Genomic DNA, 23394 nt, shown 5'->3' with positions numbered 1-23394 from the left:
AGCCACATGACCCTGCTATTAGCAGGGATTAGGCTCGTGTTCTTGCTGGGACCAGCATGGCTCCTGAGTGGCAAAGGAGATGATCCCAGCTAAACCGTAACCTCACCTCGTCACACTTTCTATCTGCTCGATCACAGATAAAAGAACTGCTTGCTTCCAGTGATGAGGAAGAGGAGGTGAAGCCAGCGAAGGTGGAAAAATCTTACGTCCCCAAAATCAAAGGTAAGGGATGGTAATGAGCGATAACGATCCGGGAGGAAGACGAGGCTTAAGGGTTGTGTCTCGCTTTGTGAAATCCTCAGGTAGCGTGAAGGGGAAGTTTGCAGAAATGGAAAAACAAAGACAAGAGGAGGAGAGGAAGAGGATGGAGGAAGAGAGGAAGAAGAGGGAGGCCCAGGATAAGCTGGAGAAAGCCAAAATCCAGAAAGAACTGGCTCAAAAAGCCGCTGAGGTCAGTGAACCTGGGCTCAACCAAAAACAAAGTGTGTTTTGGTGTTTAGGCTGCGATGAACCAGTGTGGTTACTACTGTAATGATTAGGTTAATCCTCAGCTGCCTCTCGGATGAGTTGTAATTGGCATTTGAGATCCAAAGAGTTGGCACAGACTGGATGTAGGTCTGAATCCACCAGTAGCATTGCTAACACGACCAGTCTGTGAACTGCTGGCACACATTTAACCTCACTATGCAGGAAAACGATTCAAGCTAAATCAGACGGAGATTTCCAATTAGTCCACTTTCAGGCTTCTTATACATTCAGACGGTGCAGTTCTTGGAAATGGTTACATAAGTGATCTCGTGCCAAATAGGCAATTACAAGCAACAGTGCACTACTTCTTTGCCCTGACTCTGCTGCTGTAGCAAAACAATAAGGTTCACAATGCTGTCTGAAAATGGGACTTTTATATGGATCCTGTTCAGTTTGAAACTTTGAATGTGGCTGCAAAGCTCTGCCTCAGTCATCACTAATAACACTGTGAGCCTCTCCTCTGGGATGTGAAAGAGCAGGAGCGTAACATTGTTGGTTTCACTGAAACACAATCGGAAAAAAGACAAACCCAAAAGATATTTTGTCCTCATAAACTTGAAACAATAACTTTGAGTGTAACTGAAATGTTTGCTTATTCAAATATTTCGACTGAATCTGTACCAGTGAACTGAATTTCATTCGACAGATTCCATTTTACTTTGTACTTATGTAACAAAATTACGTGTATCCAGGACAGATTATGGTAAAGATCAGATCATGAAGTCAAATCACAGTTTCTTCAAAGCTTGTCTAAAAAGCTACTCTGACCCCTGACTGCTGTTTTAACTATTTTCTTTGTGCCTCGTTGACCACATAAGACAATGATCACACCATTAAAAAGAGCCTGTTCACATATAGGAATGCACTGACTGTGATCTGGAAACAGCTGGAACAGAGCTGCCAGGTGTAGACAGCAGATGACTGGCAGCTGTTTCCCACACCTCCCACAGACAGAATTAGCTCTAGCCTTCCCTGCTGTGACTGCTGCTATCTTAGACTGACACCCGTACACTGACCTACTGCGAACTGCAGAGTCGCTCCCTACCCACACACAGTCCCAGTGAATGTGGGAGCTTTGCTCTCTCAGTGCTGCAGACGACACACATTATAATAATAATAATGATGTAAATCACAGTTTCTTTGTGTTCCCTTTGAGTTTATTTGCCAGAAAGACAAAAAACCCACAGTAAACAAACATATCTGACTCGTCACATTTGCTTTAATATAAATTGTTATGATATTGTTGTTGTGAATACTTTAGACCGTGATTATCGGCTATTTTTACTTTTTAGGAAGGAGATGAGACAATCCTGGTACGTGTGGTCCCAGCGAAGCCGTCACGACCTCCCGGCAAAATCAAAGTGAATTTTGAAGACATGGAGAAGAATCGAGAGGAGGAGCTAAAAAGGAAGGCAGAAGAGGAGAAAAAAAGACGCTACGACGAAAACAAGCGCTCCTTCCGGGAAGTGAAGAGACGCTCAGTTAATCAGCAGGTAAATGAAGATATCAATATGAATGCAGTGTTAACAAGAGATATTGTGTTTTACAGCCACAGGTCTGCCTTCTTGCATTCTCTTGCATTAGGATGAAGAGGAGAAAGCTTCCGATAAGGTTCAAGTGACTCCTGGAAAGCTGAAACTGACATTTGAGGAGCTGGAGAAAGAAAGGCAGGAGCAGAGGAGGAAGCAAGCTGAGGAGGAAGCCAAACGCCGCCTGCTAGAGGAGAAGAAAGCTTTTGAGGAGGCCAGGCTGGGAATGGTACACATGACTGCAAAACAGCAAGCATAGCTTTTGTACATGTGCGATTCATTGGCAGATCTCATGAAGGCAACAAGTGCGCTTTAGCAGCTTTAGCATTCCCATAGTTGCTGTACATCTGCATGTTGCTTTGCAACCCTCCTCTATGCAAGCTTAGGGCGGTACCAGAGAAAAGCCACATATACATATCTACAGACGGATACAACAACCTTCCTTCTGACTGCCATCATCTTCCAGTGTACAGTTATTTCAAGCAAGAAGTGCAGATATAAATCACGAGCCATGTGAAAATATTTCAGAAGTCCTCCTGGGATTAACATCTCAAAAAAACAACTTTAGGGGATTTGTGTTTGCGCTTCCAAATCACTTTTGTGTTGTGAAGATGGCCTAATCAGGGTTTGCGATATGTTTGTGTCTCATCAGGAAGAAGACGAGGAAAGCACTCAGCCCGAACAGGAAGACAAGGAGGAGTTTCGTCCAGGAAAACTGAGACTGAGCTTTGAAGAGCTGGAGAGACAAAGGGTAGAGGAAGAGCGCAAGAAAGCAGAGGAAGAGGCCAAGAGACGGATGGAGGAGGAGAGAAGAGCTTTTGCTGAAGCCAGGAAAAGCATGGTCAATATTAAATCTGCATTTTAATACAAAACATTTCTCTCAGAGTGGATACATATCTGTTGATTATATCAATGAATTTGTTTGTCAAAAGTCTGATATTGCCTTAAAAGTGTAGATTGAAATTTTGTGCGTGAGGAAGCGATCATCTGCCAGCTGAATGTTAGACTCTAGTCAGCAGCTGGTTGGCTTGGTTAGTGAAACAAACTAGTCTGGATAATTATCGAGCTTTCTGTGCAGAGCTGCCTTTACTCTGTGTGTACAGGCGCTGAGATCAACTGCTTTTTTAAAACCATGGCAGTCAGAAACTTCTAACATTAATGTGGTCTTTGCACTGTTGGGTTTTCACTCAGCTTGTAGACGAGGATGACGAGGTGCTGATGGCCTTGCTGAACCTGGAGGGCACTGAGCCTGGGAAGATATGTGTCAGCTTTGAGGAGCTGGAACGCCAGAGGAGAGAGGAAGAGCAGAAAAGGGCAGAGGAGGAGGCTAAGAGGAGACTGGAGGAGGAAAAGAGGCTGTTTGCTGAGGCCCGCAAGAGCATGGTAAATGTCCATCACTTGGTGACAAAAGCATCGCACAGTCTGCATGTATTGGACTGATCACTAATGTGTTACAGCTTTTTTGTGCTGTTAAAGCTTCAAGTTGATTTGCTGCTGCTTTGCTGCTCAGCTGTCTCTTGTTACAGAGCAGGAAAACATGCATAAAAAGCAGTTTTACGATATTTGTAAAACAATCAAACACAGTTTCATTCAGCATCAGTGGAATTAAGCCAACACTTTTTTTAAGTGACCCTGCAGAAGTGTTGTCTGTAATAGATTCATGCTGCACATCAGTAATGATGGGCTCAGATGCTACAACTGCACTGCTGTTTCCTTGTCTCAATTATTTCTTTAAGAGCCCTGGTCTGGATCAGGAAAAGTCTGCATTTGGAGATGAAACAGTAAGAGATTTTCAGTTTCAAATATAGTATATATTATTTTTACTCCAAGAGTCTTATTATCAATGTTTTCCCTACACATACAAGGACACAGTGGCCTCCAGACGATGCATCTTGGGTTTTTTTGCATGCAGCTGTTTATCTAATGTTTGTAATGCTTTAGATTTGTAATTGCTTTTGCAAATTGAAGACGTTACTGCTGCAGGATTTCATTAAACATTAAAATACTGAAACACTTTTGTGGGTGCTTCTGTGTTTAGGTACTAGATGAGAACGAAGGGATGGTAAAGAGTGAGTCTCAGGAAGCCCTGCACCCCAGGAAACTGGAGATCAACTTTGAAGAGCTGCTGAAAGAGAAGGAGGAAGCTGAGAGGAGACGCAAGGCAGAGGAGCGCAAAAAGAAAATGGAGCAAGAAAAGCAGGAATTCGAACAACTCAGACAAGAGATGGGCGAGGTCAGTCTCGAACAGCTGAAAATATCAGACATACAGACAACAGCCAGTCGAGTGGACAGCGTGTTTTACAGAAAAATGTAACTAAATGTTTAAAGTTGTGTTCCAAATATCGTTACAGGAAGAAATAAATGAAAGCTCAGAAGTTGTAAGCAAAGAGTACGAAGAGCTCACTAAGCTCAAGAGAACCGGCTCCATTCAGGCCAAAAGCCTCAAGTCCAAGTTTGAGAAGATCAAGCAGCTGACTGAGGAGGAGATTCAGAAGAAGATCGAGATGGAGAGAGCCAAGAGGAAGGCCATCGATGATGAAATTAAGGAGAGAGAAGCTGAGCGGTTCCAGGAGGTAAGAGCACTTTAAAGCACATGTAAGTGTTTTTTTTTCATATCAAGATGATCTTAGCAGCATGTATTACAAGTTTTTGTTTTTTCCGGAGGATGAGGACCAGGAAACGACTCCAGCGAGGGCCGAAGAGTCACCGTTCAAACAGAAAGTGGACATGCGAGCCCGCTTTGAGCAGATGGCCAAAGCCAGAGAGGAGGAGGAACGGAGGAGGATAGAGGAGCAGAAACTGCAGAGGATGCAGTTTGAGCAGCAGGAGATTGATGCTGCTCTCCAAAAAGTAAATCTTCCATTTTCATGACAAACTGCGCCGAGATAACACACGAACAAGTTTTGGTGATTGTTTTGTCCTCTGTTTGCAGAAGGATGATGACGTGGAGGACGAGGGTAGCATCATTAACGGCTCTGCGGCTTACGAAGATGAGGAGGATCACGCCAGGTCAGGGGCCCCGTGGTTTAAAAAGCCCCTCAAAAACCAGTCGGTGGTAGATTCTGAGCCAGTTCGGTTCACCGTAAAGATCACCGGGGAACCAAAGCCAGAGGTGACCTGGTGGTTTGAGGGAGAGATGCTTCAAGATTGTGAGGACTATCAGTACATAGAGAGAGGAGAGACATACTGCCTCTACCTGCCGGAGACCTTCCCCGAGGACGAGGGAGAGTACATGTGCAAGGCTGTGAACAGCAGAGGCACGGCAGCAAGTACCTGCATCCTCACAATAGAAAGTAAGACCACCTTGGTGTGATTGCATGCCCGTCTGGATATGAACCTCTCTTCACGAAGTGGATCGCATGCTCCTCTTCCTCGTAGACTCTGGCCAGATGGCCGATTTGGATAACCGTTCTTCTGTTTCTTTCTTGCAGCTTACGACTACTGATGCCGCCTCGTGTTCTGGAGAGTTTCCCTCTGTCTCTCACTCCTTTTGTAAAACGTCGTCCCTCCTGGCATTGTCAAACAGAGGGAAGGAAATAGCAGTGTGCTTGGCATTCCTAAGGGAGGGACACATAACACACATGCAAAAAACAAAGACAAGATGTTGTTTACGTATTGCTCAAATGTAAAGCTGCACTCCCCTCTAGGATGGAAGATGATACCTGTGCCAAAAACAGACGTGATTCTTGTTCCCACGACACGGGCTGCACCAAAACTTCAAAACGATCTCTCCTGCACAGCCCTGACAATATTCGTCATACCAGCACATTTCCTGCACTGTTCTGGTACTGTTCTGTAAATATCACATGTTTTGGTCCATAAATGGCAAATGTTAAGCTTGAGGTATTGAAATGTTAAATGTAAGATGTGCATTCACTTAAAGAACAGCAGTTATATTGACGATTTAGAGGCAGCCACGTGTTGCAGGAACAAAACAGCTGCATCCCTGAGTTTTACTTGCAGCCTCTACAGATGAATTTTTCATGCACCAACCATTTTTGTGTTAAATGTACTACACTTAAAGTTGTCGAGGACAACTGTTTTAAGGTTTGATAATGAATATAAAAGTAGACTTGTCCGATTATTTGTCGTATATTATAAATAGAAAAAAAAACTTGTAATAAAATGAACACAAAGAACTGCATTGTTGATTTCTTTCATTGTTACAACCTTTGCAGCAACAAACTGCAACCTGTTGCCTGAAAGGACGGACCGTCCCGTCAAGAATGAGTAACCACAAGCCACACCTGAGGAAACCCGTCATCACTCCACAAACACAGTGTAGCATGCATCCATAGTACAGTACAATGAATGGAGCTGGAGCTGTATGCCATGGAAATGCAGTGGGTGGTAATTTATCAAAATTAAAATTCCTCCATAAAAATGATGAAAATGTGTTCAAATACTCAGAATGATCAGTTAAGAAATGGACAGCGCACCATGGTTCCAAACCGTCTGAGATCTTTTTGTCCAACACAGAGCTGTGCAGAGAAAACATACAACAATAAAGACATGCACATAATAAAGGAACATTATACATGTTCATAAGAAAAGACTGTGGGAAGGTAACTGCAAATACATAAATATAACCTTTTAAGAATGAAATCAGAGAATAGGTTCATAGCTTTTTTTTCTATAAGTTTTATTTTTTAGTATTTAAAATGTCTTGTGACCTGACATTGATTGCATTTGAACACAATACTTACAAAGGGCAGAGATAACCAGACATTATTTGCAGTAGGGCCTTGTAACTACAGGATAACACTGCTGAGTAAACTGCAACACGATGTGAACACAGGATGAAGCAGCTTCAAGGAGGAGGCCGCACAAAGTTTTCCTCCCTTACAAAGACATGTTTGGATCCCATCCTTGGTTGACTACACCTTAGACAAAGCAGGCAACTGCCCTCGAACCACATCGTCCCACTGCCCGTTCATCAGCTGGACTTGATGAGACTTGCACCTTTTTAGTTGTTGTTCTGTCACAAAATGTAGGTATTAGAGTTTTGTTATTTTTCTTTATCTGGATCTCTAAATTTGTATTCAGAACACGTACAGCTGAAACATGATTTAAATACAGTTTGCATTCAGACTTGAGAAGTTACACAGCAGGAACCAACAGCAGATTCCTTTCCGTGGTTATAATGTTCAACCAAGGAGCAAGTTCCTCAAAAAGGGGTTTATAGTCTTAGCAATTTACACACTGTCAATTTAAAAACATGTATTTGATGTATTTTCTTTTTTAATCATTCCTATCCACATATTTGGAGGGTCTACGCCTGTGGTTTAGAGGCCCCTCTAGCCCTCCTTGCTCTGGGCGAGGTTTCTAAAGGTTTTAAGTTGTGCTAGCATAAGCTTAGGCTAATACTTCTGTATACAGTGCTGCTGCTAATTACAACATGCACATTGCAGGAGGAACTACGTCACTGTCAGACTGATGCACTGGAAAAGCTTTTTTTTAATTCTTGCAAGAAGGAGCAACACTCTTATAATCTGAGAGGAAGATGAGGGCCAGTCCCCTCAGCTTTTCCTCATAGTACTTTGAGACACATGGTTTAGATACAGGGTCACATACAGGTCAACAATATTTCTCTGCACAGCAATTATTTCATGGTCAGTCTGTTCCTTTTGTCGTCTCTCATCTCCTAGAACACATTGTTCCTCTTGCGCAGTAGAGGGTGAAACAGACACACTTAAACAAGAGTTTACAAGCACACACATTTCTCAGAACTTCATTAACTTTCCCTTCTGTTTATAATTTAGCTACATATTAATGAAAAAGCATAAACAGTAGTATATATATATATATATAAACAATATCAAGAAGATCAAAATACATGAGTATAAAGGGTAATAATACCTCACATGGAAAGCCATGAACTATGGAGGAAACGTAGAGCACACAGCGTGAGGACACATATGACAACAATGTGAGAAAGAACAGAGGAAGACTGAAGACGTAGATACACACATGAGGTAAGAGCAGAGTGGAAACACCTGGGGAACACAGCTGAACAGAATACACAAAAGAACCAAGGATAGCAAAGCAGAACATCACACACATGAGACAAAGGACCATCAACGGCTGGGAAAAAGGATAGGGATCACAAAGGGAATCAATTTAATATTACTAAACTTGGAAGATTAACCAGAACCCAAACAGACTGCAAATAAAATATAATAAACGCAAAAGAAAAGCTACAACCAAGTTCATATGTAAAAGGAGCCAAACCAAACACAAAACTATAGATCGCCAATACTTGTTGTCATCATGGCCACCATCTGCCCATCTCATGGGTACCTCTGTATACAGAATTATATCATCTATGCAATCTACCTTAATCAGTGCTGTATAATAATTTTCTGAATCAGTCCGTGAAGACATGGCACACAGCAACAACCAGTAATCGTCAGTATTGTCAGACACATCAGGATTACAATTACAGCTGCTGTACTCCTCTACATTTACTAACAGACAAAGATTTAAGGGTTGTGATGCTTTTGTTACTGAACCATCTGTATTGTTTGGAATGAATGATACATCACACATCGGCAAACGTGGAGCAGACACCTCCTTTATGGGCCGACAGCATATCCGACGTAGGTGTTGAAACTTCTCTGGGAAACACTTTGAACAATTAAAAAATAACTTTTCTCGTGTTTGTGATGTTTGTAGAGTCACGTGGAGTCACATGTTCTTCACGTGTAAGCATTGTAAAGGTTTAGCAGCACCCACCATAACTGAAACAAAATTACTTACACTGAACCTTTCAAGCCCCACCAGCCCAGTAGTTTTGCCCAGTGCTGTCATCCAGAGACTCACTCTGCACATCACTTAGTTGGAGCTTGGCCAGTCTGGTTGGAGCAGGGTGATTTTTCACTCTTTGGTTCCAATGCAGTTGAAAAGTTGGAAGGGCAGAGCACATCGTACACCCTTGCTGTCTCCCTCAGCATCACATAGAAATCTTTCTAACCCTGTACCATCCCTCCTGTTTGTTTAGGCATAGCATGGCCCATGGCTCAATAAGGCTGTCTACAGTTAAATGTGGCTATGTTATCTCAAAGTAGTTCCCAATGCATCAGACATCATCTCTTTGTGTGTGGCTTGCTTCCCATTTTGATCTGTTGATGATCATTTAAATCAGGTCAGGCATCTGTGTTTATAATATAAGGTACAATGTAGTTCTGACAGTTGTTGCTAAGTTGTCCTAAATGGCATAATTACGTCTTGGTTTTTCTGCAAAGATCAGACGTTATTGAGGATCGGGCTGCAGAAGTTCCCTGCCCTTCAATGACTTAACAAGCAAGCTTCTCTTTCGCTAACCTCATGGCTAGCTTTCCCTTTGCACTTGGAATTACACTTAAGTCTGATTTTATCATCAAACATTTTCCTGGTAAATTTATTGGATAAGATTCAGATAACACAAATGTTGTCGGAGAGGTCTTTTGAATTTGTGGTCAATGGGAGTAATAAGGTATCCAGCAATGGTTCCAAGGCCTCCCACAATTTGCAGGTTCCTTATTTTGGGCAAAGGGTTGGGATGTAGGATCTGGCTTGAAGGACTGGAATGTCAGATAAATCCAAAGGTGACACCACTTTAATAAAAACCAAGGCAATGGAGACCCCGATCGATGTGCTGAAAAAGCTTTTTCTTTTATTCTTGCAAGAAGAAGCAAAATTGTGATAATCTGAGAGAAGTCCTGTCAGCTTCTCTTACTTGAACAGTGGGTTTCCCAGCATAGTTTCATAGCACTTTCAGACACATGGATTAGATACAAGGTCACATAAAGCTCTAAGATATTTTTCTGCACAGCGATTATTTCATGGGCAGTCTGTTCCTTTTGTCTTCTCTCATCTCCAAGCACACATTGTTCCTCTTTGTTGGCAGGGTGTGATAATTGAAATAGTGACACTTAAACAGTTCACAATCACACTGATTTCTCCAAACTTAACAGTCACGGAGGGGAAAGGGATCATGAATCAAATATTAAAAAAATCACAGTGATGATGTATTTAAATTAAGGATGAAACATCATTTCAGCAGCACGCTCCTGAGCTGTTTATTGTCCATAACAAACAATGTAATACGAAATATTGATTTATTATCTGTGGTGCATCTCTGTGGTATTTAAATATTAAATCATCCCAGACTGGTTTCTTGAACATGAGAGTGACTTCACTGTACTCACATGGTTTCCACAGTAACCACATCTCAATCTATAGAGCCGCTTTGGGATGTGGTGCAACAGGAGATTTGCATCATGTGTAGTGAACAAATCACTACACAAATTGAACAAATTTAATTCAAAGGGGGGGGGTCCAATCCAGTACTACGGAGCTGTACCTGATAGAATGAGTGTACATCTCCACAAACCTGAGAGAAGGGCACCAAGGCTAGCTAAAGTAGCCTAGGGTATCATAAAAGCTAGAAGCGTCCGTGAACGACTAGCTTTGCCATGGTAACGCAGCCAGCAGCCGTACACGGTCTGAAAGGGCCGCAGTTTCACGGAGCTGTAGCCCCTGCGAGGACACCCCACGACACCGAGTGGAAATTACGTTTTTCACCCTGTTTGAACCTAAACTGTACCCAGCTATAATTTATTAAGACCTTAACAATAAGCAGCTAACTCAGCTCTTCAGTGCTGTCGGTGCAGCGCAGCATCCCGCTGTTGTTTGCTAACACCATGGCCGCTTCTCGTTGATCATTTATGCTAACACGGACAGACTCGTCCTCGGCATGGTCCCTTCAGTCGAAGAGGTGTCTTCGTCCCTTGTACGGGAGTATTTGAGTCGTAAGGTAAGTCGGCTAACGTGTGGTAATTCAGACTGATAGCCCATCACAGCGTGTCTGTGCAGACCGCTAACGCTGCTAGCTAGCCAGCCAGCTGCAGCTGCAGCTCCGCTGTGAGTTTATATCGATGCGATTCTGGTCCAGCAGATTTAAACCGGTCCAGCGAGCGTATCTGTAAGCAGCCCTGCTTTATTTAAAATAAGAAAACGTGCATGTAGTCGTAGCAGCAGTGCATGAGGGAGAGTATGCGACCAAGATGCAAGCTTTCGCAATATGAGTAAAAAATAAATACACTAATTCCCAGTTTGTTTGTTTTTTGTTGGAAATGTTGTTCAGGGGCTCAAGAGGACTATTGCCTGCATGGAAGAGGAGCATCCACGCACAGAGGCCAGTATCAACAACAGGTCGGAGCTGAGGCAGATTCTCAGCATTGAGGATCTCTACAGGAAGAACAAGGTAAGTGTTAAAGCTGGAAGGTGACTGCTGTGGTGCATAACAGGTAACGTGTGTAGCTGATCTCTCTGTCACTGCAGCTTCAAAATAACCCTCTGAAAACATTACTGGAGGTTATTGTAAAGCATCTCATTGAACAAGTAAAGAATGAGAAAATAGTGAGCAGTGACGGTGTTTCCTCACGGAGAGCCCAAACTAGTTCGATGGATAATGCTCCTGCAGGAGAGGAGGACAGCACCCCAGCTTCTGTTCCAAGCAAACAGACCAGATCAAGGTATTTTACAGACAGCGTTTGTGATGCATTATTTTCTACTAATTTTACTTCTTTTTTTCTTTTTTTTTTTCTTTTTTTTTTTTTAAATAATGTGCTTAAATGAATATGCTGTTCTCTTTCACAGGCTTGATATAACAGCAACATTCCCTACAAGTCAAGCTACAAACGCTTCACTGGTGCCAGAAAACGATAGAAAGTCCAGTAATAATCGAACAGGTTTCCGGGGTCCTGACTTAGGAGTTCAAAAAGACCATCCAGTGATGGATTCCCTCCAAGACAATAAGAGCTTAATCCAAAAAGAACCAGAAAAAAACACTTCCACCTCTGAGACCACCCAAAGGAGCAGAACTAATCGCATTAGGAGAGGCATATTGGCTGGACCGGTACCCCAGGTACTAAAGCTTTTATGCCTAAAAACATATGTGATTGCGTTAGGGCTGCCACGATTAGTCGACTAGTCACGATTACGTCAACTATCAAAATCATCGACGACTAATTTAATAGTCGACGCGTTGTTTGAAGCTTTGTAAGATCCCAAAAGACGCAGGAATAAGTAGTAGGATTTAAGAGTGTAATAACGGACTGAAACAGAAGATGGCAGCACTGCATGTACAAGGATGCCAGCTGCCGTTAAACCCCGAAGAAGAAGCAGTGTCCAAATTCAGGAACCGCATCTTCCTGTGCCCGCATTTGTAGGCCGATTACGTTACAGCGACACGACGAATACTGTCCAAATTCAAAGACTCCGACAAATGTGTCCTTCGTTTCCCCAGATTTGAAGGATGGGTCAGGTGTATACTTCGTGGCCCAACCTATCCCAGAATTCATAGCGCGGCCCTGCTCAGTTTCCAACAATGGCGGCAGCTAGTTAGTTTTAATATTACTCTTATTACTCTTTCTGGGTCACAAAATAAACGTTTAACATATTTTTCAGGCGAGAATGTAGCTATGTAAACCTCAAATATCTGCTCAGTTTATCAAGACACCATATATTTTCAAAAGCGCTCCAACGTTTTCGGAGACGTCTAACCCACCAGCTCGATAGCGAGCCGGGGTTCAAGGCTCACTAGAGCCGCTGAGAACACCGGACTCCCGGCAAATCGTTTTCAAACCCACCGCCGTCTTTCGCTACTCAGGTTAAACATGATATATAAGTCACTTAGATAACTTAAAAATGTTATTGTTTGGCTTTTTTCAGTATTTTATTTGTTCCTGAGTAAATCGGTTTGGCTGAGATTAAAGTTATAGTTTTTACACAGCTGAATAAACGTCAAGCAGACAGCTGATTATCAGAAGTGTGAGATGCTCAAGAATATACTCCGGTGTCCTGTTATATTTTAGACAGCAAGGAGTTTATTAAACTCCACCGAAACAATCTGCAAATTTCATTAAAATTTAATAAACTATCATCTTGTCTTTATTTTTAGTTAGCACCTTAAACACTTAAAGCTGTAAGCTAATGATAGTTATATAAGAGCAGATGCTGCTGGTGCAATAAGCTGTACGTTTTACATCCAATGGACGTATGATCTGATTAGTCGACTAATCGCAAAAGTAATCGGTGACTAGTCGACTATCAAAATAATCGTTTGTAACAGCCCTAGATTGCGTGCTCATCTGATGTTAATCCTTCACTTTCTCCTTTCAGGAATCAAACAGAAAACGTAACAGTCGAAAGGTGTCCCAGCCACTACTCAGAAGAGAAGAGGCAAACAGACCCACTCAGGATGGACGTTTAGTGACTGGCTTCCACCGAGGAAGTTTACAAGGCAGCAGAAGTGAAATCAGCTCAGCTGACTGTGTACGAGAGGGACGCGAGGCGCTGAGTGTTTCACAGAGAACACAGAGTGAAAACAGCTTTGAACGAGTGAGACTGAACATGGTGACGACAACAAAGTAAAATAGCTTTAAGTTGTTTGACTCCACATAATAAGTAATGGCTTCATGCTCACTGCTGAAAGTGTTTTCCCAGGCTTTGTTCTCAATATTTACACGTTGTTTTTTTAGAGCAAAGACCAGGCCAAGTGCGGCTGATCTGGATGCGTCTGCGATGGTCTTGGGTAAGTGCTGTGCAGTACAGGGCTGTTAAAGTGTTTGTCCCTTTCTGATTATTGATTTATTGATTTCTTTTGCATATTTGTCACACCTAAGCATTCAGAAAACCAAACAAATTTTAACCCTAGAGCGTGATAACCCGAGTAAATACAAAACGCAGATTTTAAAAGTTATCCAAACCTTCTTAAATCATAAATTACCTGTGGTTAATTAATTTTTGGGAAAGCTGAGGTGGATGTCAGCAGCCACACCCTGACTCGCCTGATTAGTTAGTAGTATTAGTTAGATGGCTGCCTCGCTGCTTTAAGACCTGAACGACTTGCTGTAATTGATGGAACCACAAATTCTGCTCTCTGCTATAAAATCCAGAAGGAGAATGTTTACTCATATGTTTGTTTGTGAAGCCCAAGTGCACAAAGCCCTGAAGCACACCGGCAGCAAAACAAATAATCATACTTTTGGAATGACCTTAAACAAAAAAGGGGCATGCAAAAACAAAGCCCCCATTGTGACTGGATTAAAACAATTCTGCCAAAAAGCGGGTCCAAAATTCCTGTTTGTGGCACAACCAGTTATTAGTTTAAGGTTTGGATAATCTTTTCCCATTAAAAGTGAACTCATCATTTAAAAACTGCATTCTGTAAGCACTTGGGCTGTCTTCATCTAATATTAAAGTTTATTTTAGGGCAAATACTTCCTCAGATTTCTGTATGTACGGTCCTGGGCTTCACTGATTGTTTCTCGCCCTTTGAAAACAAATCGGTGCCTAACTTTTGATTTTCAAGGATTTATTTGTGTTAATTTTTTAGATGACATCGAGGATTATGATGACGATCTGCGAGAACTCTGCGACGCCCCTCTGCGGGGAACCTTACCAGAACACAGCCTCGCCGGTCACCCGATGGACCAGCGCACTGCCACGGTGGGTGATTTACACCAGGGTTTCTCTCAAACTGCTGCGCAGACTTTCTGCAGTTGCCTTTGATTATGTCTTTGTTTTCCGTTTATTCCCTCTAGGAATTAAAAACACTTCTTCTTGGTTCCAGCCTAAATTGTTTCAATATTGAGTGGAGGAATCAGGGTTTCACATTCTCAGACACGCATGACCTCCGATATGGAATTGTGCAGAGAAAGGTGATTTTAATCAAGCCGGTGTGCTTAAATTGTTTTTATTTTCACATGCTTTATTTAATTGTGGATTTGAATTTTTTAAGGGAGGTCCTTGTGGAGTTCTGGCGTCTGTTCAAGCCTTTGTTCTTAAGAAACTGCTCTTTGAAAGCACTGAGAGCTGTACCGTGGGCCTGCAGTAAGTCACGCTTTAGTTCATGGCATGAACCTCCGAGCACTTTATTCCAGTCACTTTTTAAAGCTGTTACTTCACACCAGTGAATCATATTCAGCAAGTGACTTCTGTATTTCAGTTTTATTACCAGAGATGACCGCTTCTCACTCAGATGAGATTTTTTCCCCCTTCAGGAGATTAAGACCGTCCAACAGCATCAGGAGAAAGTGTCTCGTTTTAGCTCTGGCTGAGATCTTGTGGAGGGCTGGCGAGGAAAAACAAGCCACAGTTGCAATGTGAGGTCACCAGCTTTACCGATGCACACAACCATTTTATTGGCGTTATATCTGCAGATATTGTACAGATGTTAAGAACTGCGTTGGTGTGACTCTGCTCTCGCGTCGCTGCCATCATTATCTTTACCTGCAGCACAAAACAGGCCTGCTACGTTTATGAAGGTGTTGCTGTGATTTTGTTGTTTCGAAACAGAAATTCAGGGAGAAATCAGTTCATCCCAGCTCGACCCTACAGATCTGAGGGAGTGCTTGAAAAGGTACACAGTTTTTATATTTGCACTGAAGCTAATCAGAATGAATGTAAGATAACTGGTGAGGTTCATAAAATGATATTTGTCAAACTTATGTAAGATTCAGAGCCATAACCAGGAAACTTTGTGCTTTTTCTTTGTTCTGTTGAAGTTTTTACGACTTGTCTTTGTTCTAGATCACCTGTTTGACTGTGGAGAACCTCAAAGATCTGGAGTTGATCCTTGAGCAGCATGTTGAGCAAGTGAGAGAAGGACATTTCTTCTCCTTTTCCCTCTCGAGGGCACAAAAGTTTATCATCCACTTTCCTTTTTATCTCTGTTTTTTTTCCCCACAGTTTGAAACTGGGATGTTGGGCTGCATGCTGCTGGCTGTGTCTGCTGTTCTCTCGCGATCCATTCAAAAGTACTTTTTTTTTAAAAACATGTTTTATGCAGAATAAAGTAGCTGGAACCAGATTGTGAAACAACTATGATGCGGTTCTTCTTTCTTTAGAGTACAGGAAGATATGGATGTGCCCACCACCACGCTGATTGGAGCCCATGGGTACTGCACACAGGTATTGTGCTAGTTGGATATAAGAAGATTCAGATACGTTAGCTTCAGCTTCTAAGCTGCTTTTAAAGCTGATGTCACAGTGTTGTTGTGTTTCTGGGCTGTAAATCTAAAATCTGCTGTTTGCAGTGTGTTGATGGTGCGACATCAGGTGTCTTTAAAGTTTAGTTTGGAAGATTCGCCTCTAGGTGTCACTAAATCCTAAACAATACTCTTTAACTAAACAGTAAAAAAACAATAAAACCCTCCGCAGAGGCAGCTCGCTCTCTGCGCTGTTTACTGTTACAGGAGCATTTCTTCATTTTGTTGTCTTTGTTGTTTTTAAACGTACGTGTTGACAGTACGCGCCACACTTAGAAGAATCATACTTTCAAAGTTATAAGGGCTTCTTTTTTTTTCTTTTTTTTTGACCAACAGATTATTAAGTTGAACTTGTAGAGACCTTGGTGGACGTACCCAACCTCCAAAGCTTTTATCTGTCTAAGCTTTAGAGGAGGTAACACACAGAAACACGACACATTCCAGTAATAACTGTGTGCGTTTTCTCACTAGGAGCTGGTCAACCTGTTGCTGTGTGGCAGAGCAGTTTCCAATGTGTTTGATAATGACATGGAGCTGGACTCGGGCAACGGCAACATGACTCTGCTCAAAGGAATCAAAGGTCACTGTGACGTTGGCCTGCTGTCCTTGTTTGAACATTATAACATCTGTAAGGTGAGAAACACCTGACCCTCTAACAGACCACATACCAGTTTGATTCATGTTTAAACCAACAAACCCTGACCCTAATTTATATGATATTCAAGTAAACATATGTGACGCAGCATTTGGAAACCAGTACTCAAAAATCTTCATTTTTAACTTGATTTTTCCTAAAAACTTGTAGCGTGTTTGTAAATGAGTAAACTCCTGATCATTCGATCGAGTCCACGCAGACGGAAAGGCCACCGGCATTATTAAGGGGCTGAATTTCACAGACTGTCTGGTCAGGTCACACCCTGAGGTGAGGAGGGTTTTCCTCTCATAGTTGAAAAGTTTGAATAAGGAGGATATGGGTTTGTGTCCGAAACGGTTGAATAAACTGTTTGTTGGGCGTAGTTTGGGAGATATTTGCAGACAGTGAAGTTGAGGTAACGTAACAAACACTGGAATGATTGGAAAGTCTGGTTGTTTTGGATTGCGTCACGGCTTAGCTGTTTTTGTGCACACCTGGGACACCAAAAGCTCCAAAAACACCCAAATCCTTTAAAGCTGTTGTAGTTTTTTTCTTTGGCCGGTGCAGAGCTTCCAAACTCATCATGAACATCATGAAATCTTGGAGCACTATCTGTGTCTGACTTCACTCCTCTACTGCTCTGCTCGGCGACCTTCTGTTACGTCGACTCTGTCGTAGTACGCTTTGCTGATGTCTTTACATCAGGTCGGCGGGAATAAATGGTTAAGTTAGGTTTGGCTTACGTACAGAGCAGTAATGCCTGCGCTGCTTTCAGTACACATATTGCAACACTCAGTGATTCTGTCTGGCTGATGTGATCAAATACAGGTGAATCACCTGAAAAAACAATTGGCCTTCTTCTTCTAAGGTAGGAGCTTACCTGAAGACTCCACGCTACCCCATCTGGGTGGTGTGCAGTGAAAGCCACTTCAGCGTGCTGTTTGGCCTGCAGAGGGAGCTGTTGACCAACGAGGGCGGCGGCACGGAGTTCGACCTCTACTATTTCGATGGACTGGCCAACCAGCAGGAGGAGATCCGCCTCACTGTTTGTACGTAGCATCGTTTATCAGATTGTCTTTGTCTTGGTCTGCAGCCCCGTGTTTCCAGTCTGTTTATAACTCTCTTACATGACGTCTAAAATGTGTTGGGTTAATCGTGACCTGTTTTCAGTCTGATTTTTCCAAGTCGTTGCTTCCGAGTGTTCCTAAAGCTGCAAAATAAAAATGTTTTTATTTTTAGCTGTCGGCAGATTGACCCAGAGCAGTCAGGATGTGGATACTGACCTCACTCCTCCTCTGGAGCTCTGTATCCGAACAAGGTGAGAGCCGTCATACAGACAGATCCCTGAAACAACCATAAAATGTTTTGACATGTTTTGCTTTATTCAAATTCCTTTTAATCCTGTAACGAGTTTTGAAGCTATAATAGACGAGTCTTTTCTTCTTTTTGCAGGTGGAAGGATGCATTTGTCAGCTGGAATGACACGGAGCCTATTCTCTGAGTGATCATCTGTTTTCAGTTTCTTTTTGTTATTCTGCTGGTTTATTTCACGTCGGTTTTATTAAGTATGAACTTGACATTGGATACAAAAAAGTGCGATCGAAAGGTTCAGAGCCTGAGCCCGTAAGAAAGTGAAAACTGTGACCCGTTTAAATTTGGCCGCCATCCTTTTCCAAGTAGTTACTTTGTTCCTGTTCTCCTGCCATGCCTGACACATTCCCTGGAAGTCAGCTTTTTAATGGATATATATTTATTTATTTTGAATGTCCAAAGTGCTGCTTCTGAGGTCCGCAGTTAAACTTTTAGAAGCGCATCTGCCGCTGGTCACAAAAAAGTGTGCACTCCTGATGTTGGTTGTGCAACATCTCTCTGAATAATGACTCAGCGTAGTTACTGTTTGTGTGTTTTTATTATTTACTTTTTCATTTGTTTTCATTCAACAGGGATGATTTACAGACTACTGCCACATTTTAGTAAAATGAAGCCGGGGCGGTCCACGCAGAGCTCGTCATAATTTGCAGGTTTTGTCCTCAGTTGACTTTAAAGGTAACAATGTAGCAGAAACATAAAAACAGAGCCGAGAACAGGGGAAAGAAAACACTTTAATGTTGACACATTTTGTTCAGGCCAAAACGTTTCCTAATAATAAAGACGTTCTTAAAATGACGTTTTTATTTCTGATGGCAGCGTGTCAGCTGATGCACACGACCACGATGTGCTCCATTCACGCGTAACGGGAACACTCCCAGAACCTTTTGATTGCACTTCTTGCGTTACTGTTTTGTCCGTCTGAGACGAAGCGTTGTGCAGACTTGACACATGGAAAGCTGTTGGCTGCCATCATGTCGTCTGTTACAGCCTGATTCTGCTGCCGGGACATTTACGATATTTTGGAGAATAGTTGGTCTTTTGAAAGTTTAGCAATAAGAATATGTGCATGTGAATATTTTAGATGTGTTGTTCACCACAGTGGCCTTCTGCTGTCAGCTGGTCCTTTTAACATAAAAGCATCGTATCCACATTTTACACTAAATTTATTTGATTTCTCTGCTGATAAATATTTGGTAAATGGACTGATTCTTATAGAGCGCTTTTGTACTCTCCCGGAGTACTCAAAGCGCTCCATACAAAATATATGTAACATATTATTATTTTAAGGACTTGTGACATGCCACACACATATAATCTAGATTAACTTTTAATGAGTGTGACATAATTCATAATTGCCTTGATGCTTGTTCACGTTGGACAAACCACCTGTGTGGACAATAAAATAATTGAATACCTCAGCTGTCTCCATTCTTGACGTTTTCTACGTGTTTATTGTCACTAAGCACTGTACCCTCCTGCTGCCTGCCATCCTAATGGAAACTACAGAACACCGAGTAGTATGTACTGAATACTGCAGTGCATTAACTTTGTTATGTAAGCTGCTCATTGTTGTCTGTATATTGGTAATTAGAAAAGACCATGAACATAGCCTTAAGGGTCAGACTGGGACAGGAAAATCCACGGATACTTCACCACCCCCGCCCAGTTGACACACATACAAAGACAACAGCTTTAATGTAACTACTTATTGTGGATTGATGCTCTATTTTAATAAGTCTGTAATAGCAGGTCACCGCTGTGAGAGCATGGTGAGCATGTACTTTTTTTAAAGAGAAATAAAGGAACAGTCCTGAACACAAAGCCACTTCAGTTAGCAAAACCAACAATTGGTTATTACAGTGTTAGCTGCTGACTGTACTTGACAGGCAGCCGAAACTAAAACTATACCGAGCTTCATCTTTACATTTATCCATCAAATGTATCCAGAAACGTTTTGGACCCAACTCATAGGAATATGAAAAATAAAATAAATAAAATATAAATGAAAAACAGGCTGCACAAGCAAACCTCAGAGGGACATGACCACAAGGATTTCTGCTAGTGCTCTGTTCATCGGGGGGATTCTCATTAAAAGATATGGACATGTGCACCCACAGTTTATGGTTGTAAGGCATGGCTATTGCCATGTTGTTTTCTGTTGTCTGAAATAACAGTCTTTGGATGAGAGGACAGAGCTGGAAAGCTGGATCCAATAGAGAAACCAGTGACAAAATGCATGCCAGCAATTAATGCCAGACTGACCAGATCTGCCTCCTGGATACTCTTTGCAAAGTTGTTGCCAGCAAAGTTAGCGTCCATGGGCAGGTTACCAGACTAGCTTTCTGTTAGAAATCACTGAAATCTCACATCCAGATGCAAAGTCTTTTAGACTCTGGGACAGTTCTCAAGTAGCCAGACCAATAAAACCGCTGAGTCTGTTAAAAAAAACAAAACAAAACAAAAAAACAAAAGAAACTTTTTTTCAGTATTTGAGTACATTTACAATTGAAATGTGTCTGTGTGTATGTGTGCAACAACTCATAAACAGGTACTGGCATGTCAGGTGCACCTCTAAGCTGTCAACGAGTCCTGTGCAGTAGTGATGGGATTTCCGGCTCTTTTTAGAGAACCGGCTCTTTCGGCTCTGAACCGGCTCCTCAGGTTGTTTTGTTGCTTTAATTAATTTATTATTAACAACAATATAAAATTATGCACAAAAGGAATTACTAATGTAAAAAAAAAGGTGGTTTTATTTATATATGTTTATATATAAATATATGCGGTGGCCCCTAGAGACAAAGCACGTGCAAACTCTAAAACACATTTCTAGCGTTAACTGAACTTCCAAAACAGAGCTACCTAGATCACTTAAATTACACAATTGAAAGCATATGTGTATTGTTTGTGTATTTATACACAAGCACTCATATATATTCAAATAATTTAAAAAAAAAATGTTCATTTACCTGTTACTACCACACACCAAATCCGGTCGTTGGTACTTGCTGGCTTGTGTAGCCACTACACTGCCCCCTAGCATCCTGGAGCACTTCTGTTGTCTTTTGTACGTGTTTTGGAGTTTGTACGTGTTTTGTCTCTAGGGGCCACCGTAAATATACTTTTATTTATTCACTCCACATAAAATGTAATAAATAAATCATATAATACAAAAACCAACTATTTATATTTCAGCTTTTAACTATTTAAATTTTCAGCTTTTTCCTTTTAAACAAATTTAAAGTGAAACAACACAAAACACTGCAAACCACAACACAATTAAATATAAATTAAAATATGAAAACAAAAAGAAGATGCACATTCTCTGTCATATGGGCCTGCATGAATAAACTTTCTGAATCCTTTATCATCTGCAACTGAAAATAGTTGTGGATGATTACTATACCTTTCTAATGTGACGTTGTTGTCCCTGGCTCTCTCTCTCTCTCCCTCCCACTCTGTTCCTGTGCTACTGCGAGTGTAACTACCGCCCCTCCCCCCTCTGCCCAGTGCAAAGCACAAGGCTCACGTGCGGAGTGAAGCGGAAAAAAGTGCGAGAGAGAGGGTGAGAGAAAGAAAAAAAAACCCCACGCTCGCCTCGTTCACGTCAAAGATCCGGCTCTAAGAGCCGTTTCGTTCGCGACCGACACATCACTACTGTGCAGTACAGGAAAGGTAAACACAGAGTCAGTGTCGCTGATAGAGTCGTGACTTATGAGATGAATCAGTTTTTAAAGTCTGAGCACATTTTATTGACCATTAAATCAGTGTGATTTTCACTTTTCTCAATAATTAGTTAACACAATTCACAATTCAGCAGAGCTCTTTAAGATCGTACTTTCCTGTAGTTTGCGAGGCCGTGGGTAATGCTTTTCTCTGTCTGTGAGAAGGCTCTAAAACTATGTTTGAAGCCCCGTCTCGGATGAAAACATCCACTTTCGGACAACAGCGATCAAGACTCGATCATTTCTAAATGACTTGCAACACAATGTTCCCTGGAAAAAAAAGATTCCCTCCCTCTCTAAAATGTTCCCAAAGTCATCCAGCTGGCTGGATCGGACTCGGCACGGCTTTTAACTTCAAACCCGTATGGAGCCGTTATTGTTTTCAGACTGCACAGGTTGAGAAGTGTTTGTAATTATATGTGGAATTGAAGATAGATAATTGCTAAATAAATGAAAGCATCTTGTGGAAAATGATGTGCTTATCGCCGGTTGTCTGTGGCTCTGGCATGAATTCAAAACACAGTAAAATCCCCAGAAACATTACTTTAAATGATATTCCACGTGTACAAATCACTTTCATTGAAATAGCTGATGTACTGTGATGTGAAGCATTTATTTTTAACGATCATGAAAAAGGAGGGTTTATGTAATTTCTCCACATAATGGGAACAAACTGAGAGCTCACTGTAAATTAACTCTTAACTATATGTCACGTCTGGGTGAAAAAAAGGATGCCTTGAAGTTAATCGGTGCGTTCAGTCCTAACCATAGCAGCACACTCAGTGTGGGGCATGCAGAGGGGGTGGCAGGAAGACAGCTCCAACACCTCCAGGACACGCGATCAAAGAGGCTGGCGCACAGACAGAGCTGCGGTGCGCACTTCTCATCAAATCACACGGCACGGCACGGACCGGCCCAGGCTGCTCGCGGTGGTTTCGGGGTCACAGAATTCCCAAACAATCTTTTTATAAACACACAAAAGAACAACAGGTGTTTTCTTCACATTACTCAAACCCACAATGGCACAATCAGCACGATGGAAAAAGCCACGAAGGAACTCGACTGTGATGATGATGAAGATGACAATGCAGTCATCTTTCAGCTGTCAGATTCCCAATGAAGGATGTATTATCTGAATTGACATTATTGGTGACTCATGTAGGATTTGTGCATTTCACAAAAGACGTGAGAAGAGAGATGAATTAATCATGAGACATGAAGTGAATCAATGAACCCTCGACAACAATTTTACAGTCATCAAGACGACTGCGATCACTATAAATAAGGCGGTTTGATTGAATGAAGCCTTGGGGTCCAAGCAATTGGATTAAAGTGTTCTTCTGTGGATGGGGCAGGGGCTTTGATATCTACGTCATAAGAGCCCATATTTAGGTTTTAGCATGAAATATGTTAGTAAGTGCCAAATGGCTAACAAAACTGCAGGAATCAGGGCATTGGATCCACTTGGTGAGCTGGTATCACATCCGAACAAGGCCCAAAGTTTACAGCAACGTGTCCTCCATCCTCCATCTAAAGATGGCTTCATGAACACGTTTCTCCTCACTGATCTTGAG

General features: G+C 41.9%; 2 protein-coding genes across 3 annotated transcripts; both read left to right on the top strand.

Moving 5' to 3' along the window:
• Positions 1 to 25: 25 nt before the first annotated feature.
• LOC134620838 (nexilin-like) lies at positions 26 to 6186 on the top strand. Its single transcript, XM_063467148.1, has 11 exons — positions 26 to 222; positions 303 to 451; positions 1821 to 2021; positions 2113 to 2286; positions 2710 to 2898; positions 3249 to 3440; positions 3794 to 3838; positions 4096 to 4290; positions 4409 to 4630; positions 4722 to 4907; positions 4990 to 6186. The coding sequence occupies exons 2-11, from the start codon at positions 329 to 331 to the stop codon at positions 5368 to 5370; spliced, it is 1908 nt and encodes a 635-aa protein (XP_063323218.1). The 5' UTR covers positions 26 to 222; positions 303 to 328; the 3' UTR covers positions 5371 to 6186.
• A 3578-nt stretch (positions 6187 to 9764) lies between these two features.
• mindy4 (MINDY lysine 48 deubiquitinase 4) lies at positions 9765 to 19522 on the top strand. 2 transcript variants are annotated; one of them, XM_063467066.1, is made up of 18 exons: positions 9766 to 10854; positions 11185 to 11304; positions 11382 to 11575; positions 11700 to 11967; positions 13224 to 13471; positions 13583 to 13635; positions 14440 to 14552; positions 14648 to 14764; positions 14845 to 14936; positions 15107 to 15208; positions 15402 to 15465; positions 15636 to 15701; positions 15795 to 15862; positions 15953 to 16016; positions 16565 to 16726; positions 17596 to 17776; positions 17967 to 18045; positions 18180 to 19522. In XM_063467066.1, exons 1-18 carry the CDS (start codon positions 10795 to 10797, stop codon positions 18226 to 18228), a joined length of 2100 nt encoding a protein of 699 aa, XP_063323136.1. In that variant the 5' UTR covers positions 9766 to 10794; the 3' UTR covers positions 18229 to 19522. The 2 variants fall into 2 exon arrangements, with proteins under 2 accessions (XP_063323137.1, XP_063323136.1); XM_063467067.1 differs by lacking the exons at positions 17967 to 18045; positions 18180 to 19522 and having other exon boundaries at positions 9765 to 10854; positions 17600 to 17723.
• The last annotated feature ends 3872 nt before the right edge of the window (positions 19523 to 23394 follow it).

This window comes from Pelmatolapia mariae, linkage group LG23 (assembly GCF_036321145.2).
Source record: "Pelmatolapia mariae isolate MD_Pm_ZW linkage group LG23, Pm_UMD_F_2, whole genome shotgun sequence".
Taxonomy (NCBI): domain Eukaryota; kingdom Metazoa; phylum Chordata; class Actinopteri; order Cichliformes; family Cichlidae; genus Pelmatolapia; species Pelmatolapia mariae.
Note: the sequence above shows the minus strand (reverse complement) of the source record. Positions and strands in the feature narration are given on the sequence as shown.

Coding starts and splice junctions, on each gene's coding strand:
- LOC134620838 (XM_063467148.1), top strand. CDS start 329: ATGGAAAAACAAAGACAAGAGGAGGAGAGGAAGAGGATGGAGGAAGAG. Junction 2,899..3,248: donor CTGAAGCCAGGAAAAGCATG/GTCAATATTAAA, acceptor GTTTTCACTCAG/CTTGTAGACGAGGATGACGA. Junction 4,291..4,408: donor TCAGACAAGAGATGGGCGAG/GTCAGTCTCGAA, acceptor ATATCGTTACAG/GAAGAAATAAATGAAAGCTC.
- mindy4 (XM_063467066.1), top strand. CDS start 10,795: ATGGTCCCTTCAGTCGAAGAGGTGTCTTCGTCCCTTGTACGGGAGTAT. Junction 11,305..11,381: donor ATCTCTACAGGAAGAACAAG/GTAAGTGTTAAA, acceptor CTGTCACTGCAG/CTTCAAAATAACCCTCTGAA. Junction 11,968..13,223: donor TGGCTGGACCGGTACCCCAG/GTACTAAAGCTT, acceptor TTCTCCTTTCAG/GAATCAAACAGAAAACGTAA.